At 52.7% G+C, this 7466-nt stretch overlaps 1 protein-coding gene across 1 annotated transcript; it reads left to right on the plus strand.

The window, feature by feature from the left end:
- The first annotated feature begins 3856 nt into the window (after positions 1–3856).
- Positions 3857–4423, plus strand: LOC123521028 (keratin-associated protein 10-8-like). The gene is given in 1 exon segment (XM_045284548.1): positions 3857–4423. A coding segment is annotated over 1 exon segment (567 nt).
- Positions 4424–7466: the final 3043 nt, after the last annotated feature.

The following is a 7466-nucleotide window of genomic DNA, read 5'->3' on the forward strand; positions in this document are numbered from 1 at the left end:
GCCAAGGCTTAAGTGGAGAGGAAATGTTTTGAGAATGATGAGGGCAATGAATGTACAAATGTGCTTTACACAATTGATGTATGTATGGATTGTGATAGGAGTTGTATGAGCCCCTAATACAATGATTAAAAAAAAGACCCTTTTGCCATCGTTGGGGTCTGGAACTGAGACTCGCCTCTGTGGTAGAACAAGATCAAAGGGCAGCTTTTACCCAAGGACAAAGCCCAGAGGGTCAGCAGAGTGGGAGGGAGGGGAAGAGGAAACACTGAGAGAAAGCAGGGTGCGCAGTGGCACGTGTAGGGGCTGGCAATGGACAAGTCGAACCAAAACATGTTATAAACTGTTGAATGTAAAACTGATGATGATTGCCTAAATCACGATAAAAAGTTTTTAAAAAGAGATCTATTTCCAGTGAGATCATGCCATTCACAGGTTTGTGAGGACATGAATTTGGGGTCATAACTCAACCCACTGTAGGCACCTTTTACTCAGACTGCAAGTATCCCTAAGACTTTTCTAATCTGAATTAAGCTAAACTCCCACTCCTACCTTACAGGTTCATAAACATCCTGCACCCACCTGAGGAAGCTCCCTTAAGGTGCTCTTGGCTCCATTGCTATCCGCCTTCCCCTACTGCCTGCCCCGAGGGGGCCCTGCGGACATCACATCAGTCCCCACTCATCCCTGCCCTGTGTCCTTCTCTGTAGAGCCAGGCCCACCAAGGCCTGCCCACTCAATTCTCTCGTGCCCACTCTCTTCTTCCTCACTCTCTTCTTCATCAACCCCAGAACCAGCATTCTTCCACACTTAATAAGTTGATTGTGGCACCAGTTTTCTGTAACCTGATGCATACAATCCAGCTAGCACCCACCCCCCCCCAGGCCCTAGACCACCTGAGATGGCTCCCAAATGTGGCCATCTGGGGACCTGTGGGGGTGAACTAGCTTCTTCCTCTCCCTGCCCCTCCCCTGCAGTGCCTCTCCCTCTATCCTCATCCTTGGTTCCTGGGCACTGCAGCTCAGCCACCAGAGATATCCTCCTTCCTGCCAGGTATATTTGGGGCCTGTCACTGCCCCTGGTGGCATCACCATTCCCCGATCTCAGGCCATCTGTGACTCTACCCTGGTTTTCTAAATGACACCTGTGTGACATCAACTTGGTGGGTTCACCTATGGACCCCAGCTCTCATTCTCTGCGAACAGCTGGTTCAGATAGGGATGCAGCACTCAGGCCAAGTGGGACCAATGCATCCGATAGCCTGGGCCTGAGGGCTCCTGCCAGAGTTCTTTGAGGAAGACAGTGTCTGCTCGGTCCTAAAGAAGCCATTAATCCTGGACACCGATGCTGAAGAACTCCCCCTTCCAGAAGCCAGGCCTGAATGGCACAAACAATTAATCATCAAACTACTAACCAAAAAGTTGGCGGTTTGAACCCACCCAGGAGTGGCTTGGAAGAAAGGCCTGGTAACCTGCTTCCACAAGGCCACCCTGCGTAGACTGTAGGGAGGCCTTCTGCTCGGCACATCATGAGTGGAAGTTGCCTTGAGGGCCATAAACAACAGCAGCTTCCTTCTAGGGCACTGCCGTTGCACTGGCTGGAGAGGCTAGCATTGATGCTTCACACAGGAGCAGGGTGCGCTGGAATGGAGCTGCCCGGGGAGGGGCCAATAGCCATGCCCCATGCCTGGTCTCTCAACCTGAAGGGCTGGTGAGAGGAGTCCGGGATAACTGAGAAGAGTCCAGAGAGCAGAGACATCCAGATATGTTCTTATGTTTAGTAGTTATGTCACAACGCATCATAATCAAACTCTCCAATTCCAAGGGAAAGAGGAGAACCCCAAGGGCAGCTAGAGAAAAGAGAGCAGTCGCCTGCAGAAGAAAACCAATAAGGGTGGGCTCAGACGTCTCAGCAGAAACCATGCAGACAAGAAGGCAATGGTGTGACAGACATAAAATCCTGAGGGGAAAAAAAGTGATATGGAAGGTGAACACTAGGTGCTGCAGGCAGGAGAAAGCACCTCAAAGATTTTGATAAGGGCGTTGATCGCGTTGTTTATGTCCATGGGGCTTAGTTTCCTAGCCCTGCTGTAACAGAGGTGCCACAAGCAGGTGATTTTGGAAAATAGAAATTAGCTTTCTCATAGTTCCGGACAATAGTTCAAAGCACGTTCTCTGTGATGTGGATTCCTTCCTTGTCCATAGTGCTGAGTACCCCTGGGTTCCTTGACTTGTAGACAATGTTACTGTTAGGCGCCTTCAAGTCAGCGCTAACTCACGGCAAGTTCATACGCGGCAGAAGCAAAGAGTGCCCAGTCCTGTACCGTCCTCACAAACACTGCTGTTTGAGCTCATCGCAGCCACTGTGCCGAGTCACTATGTAGACTAGCGCCCTCCTTCCTTTTCACTTACCCTATACCGCGTATGTCTTTCTCCAGCGAGGGGCCCCCAAAGACATGCCCAAAGTGTGTGCGATAAAGTGCTAAGGAGCATCTTTGTTGTTTTTCTTCTAAGACGTGTCTGTTCTTCTGGCAGGTTGTCGTATGTGGACATACCGTCTATTCCTCAGCGGCACCACAATTTACCGTGAATGTGTCAATTATTCAGGCTTCCTCCTCATTGCCCGGCTTTTGCCTGCATATTAGGTGTCTGAGAATACCATGGCTTAAGTCAAGTAAGCTCCCTTAGAAGATACCCAAAGCTTCATCCCTAAAACCTGCGGTGGTGACCCTCCATGAGTAAAGAGAACTTTGTAGATGTGATTAAATGCACAAATGTCCTTATACGAGGCAAGCAGAGACGGCACACACAGAGAAGAGGAGCAAATGATGTGGCCAGAGAGGCCAAGACTGGAGAAGTGCAGCTGCAAGCCAAGGAATGCCTGGGGCCATGAGATGCTCTCGCCTACGGACACCTTGATTTGGGCTCAGTGATACTGATTCGGAACCTCTGGTCTCCAGATCTGTGAAGGAGTACATTTCTATGATCTTAAACCACTCCATTTGTGCTCATTTGTTACAGCAGCCACAGGAAACTAGGATGACTATGAATGATAAGCATTACTTTCATCACTCCCAAGTATTCTGATTTCAATACCATTGAGACAATGGCAGGAACTGAAATTCCCAGCCTCCCGGCCCACCAGCGGTTCATGTGTGTCCTCTACTCTGAAGTCCGGGGCCATCCACAGGCACCTGCTCCACCTTTGCCTCCTTCACACGTCCCTTACCCTCCCCTCACCTTAAGCATACATGGGTACCTGCCAGCTTCCCCCAGGGGAGGCACCCTCCCTGAGCCCAGGCACCACACTTTTGTCCCAGTACCTGGCAGCGCCCAGCACACATAAGGGACTGCTGGCTGGATCCATGAGCAATGCCCTGGGTAGGTATGCCAAGGCCATGGACAGAGCTCTGGCTCAACCCAAGTGAAAAACAAGTAGGCATCTATGAGCTCAGGTGCAGAGGAGGCAGCGGACGATGGAGTCAGAAACACTCTTGTCTACAAAAGCTCCTGCAAGCTTCTGAGACCCAGCTCTGGAACCACAGGCACCCTACTCACCCCTCATCTGGCCCACCTATTTGACCACCCTGCCAACTCTTGACCCTCATAGGGACAGCCCACCCGGCCCCCAAACCACTGGGACTTTTAAAGCTAGGCAGCATCTTTGGGAAAACTAAACCATGAGTGATCCCAGAACTGCCTAGGACACCAACCAGGAAGAGGAAGGGCATCTGGGAGTCTTTGTTGGGACAACACACAGCACAGAGGGATATAAAACCCCCACAGCCCAGCGCTCCACACACTCACACTCACACCCTCCTCACTCATACTCTCCTCCAGCTCACTTCCTCCCACCCACCATGGCTGACAGCTGCTGCTCCGGGACCTGTGTTCCTGCTGCGTCCACCAGGTCCATCTGCTCCAGCGACAGGAGCTATGGCAGCTGCGTCTGCATGCCCAATGCTCGTACTGGCCCTTCCTGGATGGTGGACAACTGCCCGGAGAGCTACTGTGAGCCCCCATGCTGCACCTCCTCCTGCTGCCAGTCCTCCTGCTGTGCCCCAGCTTCCTGCCTGCCCCTCATCTGCAGTCCTGTGAGCTGTGGGACCAGCCCCTGCCAATCAGTCTGCACCAGCTCCTGTGGGCCCTCCTGCTGCCAGTCTGCATGCTGTACGCCCATCTGCTGCAAGCCAGTCTGCTGCATACCAGTCTGCTGCATACCTGTCTGCTGCAAGCCAGTCTGCTGTACTCCTGTCTGCTGCAAGCCAGTCTGCTGCACACCCATTAGCTGTGTGCCTGCCTGCTGTGGGGCTGCCTCCTGCTCAGCTCCCACTTGTTGCCAGGCCCCTACCTGTACCCCCTCATGCTGAAGATATTCCTCCTGTATGTCCCTGCTCTGCAGCCTCTGCTCTATCCTGCTCTGCTAAAGCCCCTCTTCCGGCCACCAGCCCTGCTGCTGACTAGGAGGGTGCCCCTGCCCAGCTGAGTAATAGGAGCCACCCACCATGCTGACCACAGAGCACTTTCTGGATTAAGTCAGTGTAAGTTTCAGTCCAAGTCTCAGTGTAAAGGCCACCTGACCTCAGACCCCAACAACCACAGTTCAGGCCGTCTGACAGCTCAGCAGACCGAAACATGTGCGATGTCCCCAAACCATTTTGAGGCAAGGAAGTGTCCCAGAATGCTGTGGTAGCCTTGGCTACCTACTCCGGCCTCTGCGCCATCTTGTAGCCAGCCTCAGGGGGCTCTGCAACTCTTTGGGCCCTTCCTAAAGCTGTTTGTTTCCTGATCTAGCAGCCCCACCGCTTTCCCACCCCGGATACACATTCTGCACTGAGAAAAAGTTGTCTTTTGACTCTAATGGGTCCTATCTCCCAGTTCATGTTGCATTCTCCATCCTGGTCCTCGGAGCCAAGACAGCTCTCCTTGGAGTCACCTTGGAGATGAACCACTTCGCACAGCTTTACGTGGTGTTGAGTTCAGGGCCACCCCACATGTCCCTGCGTCCACACAGCTCCTGCAACCATACCTCTGGGTGGCTCCCCTGGCCACTGTTTGGTGTGGGCTGAATTTGGATGATTGAGAGGGTCCCATTGTCCCCAGGCCAAACTCTCCCAGGTCAGGGGACATCTGCCCCCATGTGAGGAGGCGGCTGGACTGGGGCTCCCTGGCCTCAGCCATCCAGGAGCGCCTCCATACCGCTCTCCCGCGGTCACCCTGCATCTCTCGTGGTCCTTGAACCTCATTGTTTTATTTAAATGCCCTCCACCTTGCCCAACCAACAGGTTAGAAGCAATGCCCTCCATGGTCCAGCTCAGCATAATGGAAGTCAGGGAGAGAAAGGCCAAAAGACTGCAGGGAGTCCACACCCTGAGGTCTAAGGTCAGGACTGTGTCTCCTTGAGGGAATGGTCCCAGTCTGAGGAGGTCCCCAAAAGGGACCTCCAGGTGCCCTCGAGTCATAAGCTTCCCACACCCACCTCTCACCCTATGGTCCCCTCCCTGCCTGCATACCACAGTTTTGAGGCATGGTGTACCCCACCACCTTGGTCCTCCCCAAATGTCTCAAATGAAGCTCACTGCCTTCAAATGAAGCTCAAACCCAACACCCCATGGGGGTGAAGGGCTGTAGGAGCAGACGGCTACATCTTTCTCTGGAGTAGCTGGTGGATTCCAGCCGCCCATCAATGAGCGACCAGACTCCTTCCCTAACCCCCTGCCTTCGCCAAAAGGGGAAGCTCAAGGGTCACCTTCAGATTAGGGCCCTCAGAGAATGTACTCAAGGCTTCGGGGTATCTGAGTGGACAGACCTTCCAGTACTATCACACAGGCCCCTTCCCAGCCAAAAGAAAGGTCCTAAGACAGGTGGATGGGCCTGTCTGACCAAGAAAATGGATGCACTGAGAGCATCTCTGTAGGGCCCCACATCCCTGGCTCCATCTTTCCCGAGACCTGGAGGGAGACTTCCTGTTCTGCGCCCAGGAAAGCAGAAGGGCTGTGCCAAGGTAGGTCTAACCTGCCCGCCAGTCTGTCCTTCCAGGAAAGAGGAGCCCGCGGCTGGATTGGTAGCCTTACAGCCCCCGAGGTGGCAGGAGGGTCACGACCGTGTTGTCTAAAGCAAAGCACTAGTTTTAGATCCAAATTCTGAACCCGCGTTTCCTCTTTTCTCTATTTCAGCTAAAAATCTGGGCAGAGTTCCTCCGGGGCGGCCCGAGGGTGGATGCTTGGTTGTCACTAGAGTCATTCATTCCCTGCCCCCGCCCACGGACCTCCCCTGTGAACAGACCACTGTTCTTACCCATTATAGTCATTGAATGGTACGTGATCCAGTTGGAAATTGCTTAAAACATATCCTTTCTTAAACTTATATAAATACGAAGAACAGAATCACTTCGTCCAATCGCTCTACATTGAATGACGTCACCAGTTGCAACACAATGACTAACTGAACGGAGGCCTATTTTTAAGTCGTTCTTCTTTTCCTTTAATTAGCACTTCATTCCTCCCAATAAAAAGTGATTGATATTGGCCTATAAAAACGACTTACCACAGCATGGTGGCTGAAACGCCCGAGCCCGTGGCTGTGAGAACACTGACGGCCACGAAGCCCGCGTCACGGCACGTGGTTCCGGCTGGCAGAGCCCTGCGCGGTTTGCAACCGGCGATAAAGGCGGCTCGGACCAGAGAGCTTGTCAAAGGGTCAGTTAGCACACGGTTTCAGCCTCGTAAATAGATCAACACATGAAAAATGTTTTCTTGTTAAACTAACAGGGATATTTTTATGAAAAACACCTTTCTGCTGAAACAATACACAAAATGTTTCTAGACGGCATCTGTAGTATCACCTCCTCTGACAGGCAGGGTCACCAGAGCGGTCCACGTGCTCCCTTCCCGATACCAGCCACGGAGCGCAAGAAGTCGATTCCCAGTGACCCTACGAAGGATGCCAGAGGCTTTAAACATCTTTACTGAAGTAGACAGCCTCATCTTTCTCTCTAGGAGAGGCCAGTGGGTTTGAACGCCTGACCTTTTGGTTACCAGGCCGGTCCTTAACCAACAGCACCATAAGGGCTGCTATCACTTGACTTCCTGGCATCCAGTCCATTCGGACTCCCTCTGGGTTGCTAAGGGTGTAACTCTTTATGGGAGTAGAAAGCCTGGCCTCTCTCCTTTGGAGCAACTGGCGGTTTCGAACTGCTGACCTTGCGGTTAAAGACCGTGACTGCTAGCCTAAGAGTTTAACTCCACTCCAAGGCTACTAAGAAGAAAGCCCTGGGAAGATACTTGCAAAAAGTCAGCCCTGGGAAACCCTGCGGAGCAGTGTAACTGACACACGTGAGGTCCTTGCCGTCCCCCTCACGCAGAAGAGTTCCTGATCCCTCCCTTCTCCTTGTACCACAGGACGCCCCCCGCCATGCTGCTCCCTCCCTCTAATCCCACCTTGAGAGGGGGAGAGGAGAAATCAAGGCCC

Source organism: Echinops telfairi, unplaced genomic scaffold (genome assembly GCF_000313985.2).
Source record: "Echinops telfairi isolate 266 unplaced genomic scaffold, ASM31398v2 ScPeMD7_7469;HRSCAF=8507_0, whole genome shotgun sequence".
Taxonomy (NCBI): Eukaryota; Metazoa; Chordata; class Mammalia; order Afrosoricida; family Tenrecidae; genus Echinops; species Echinops telfairi.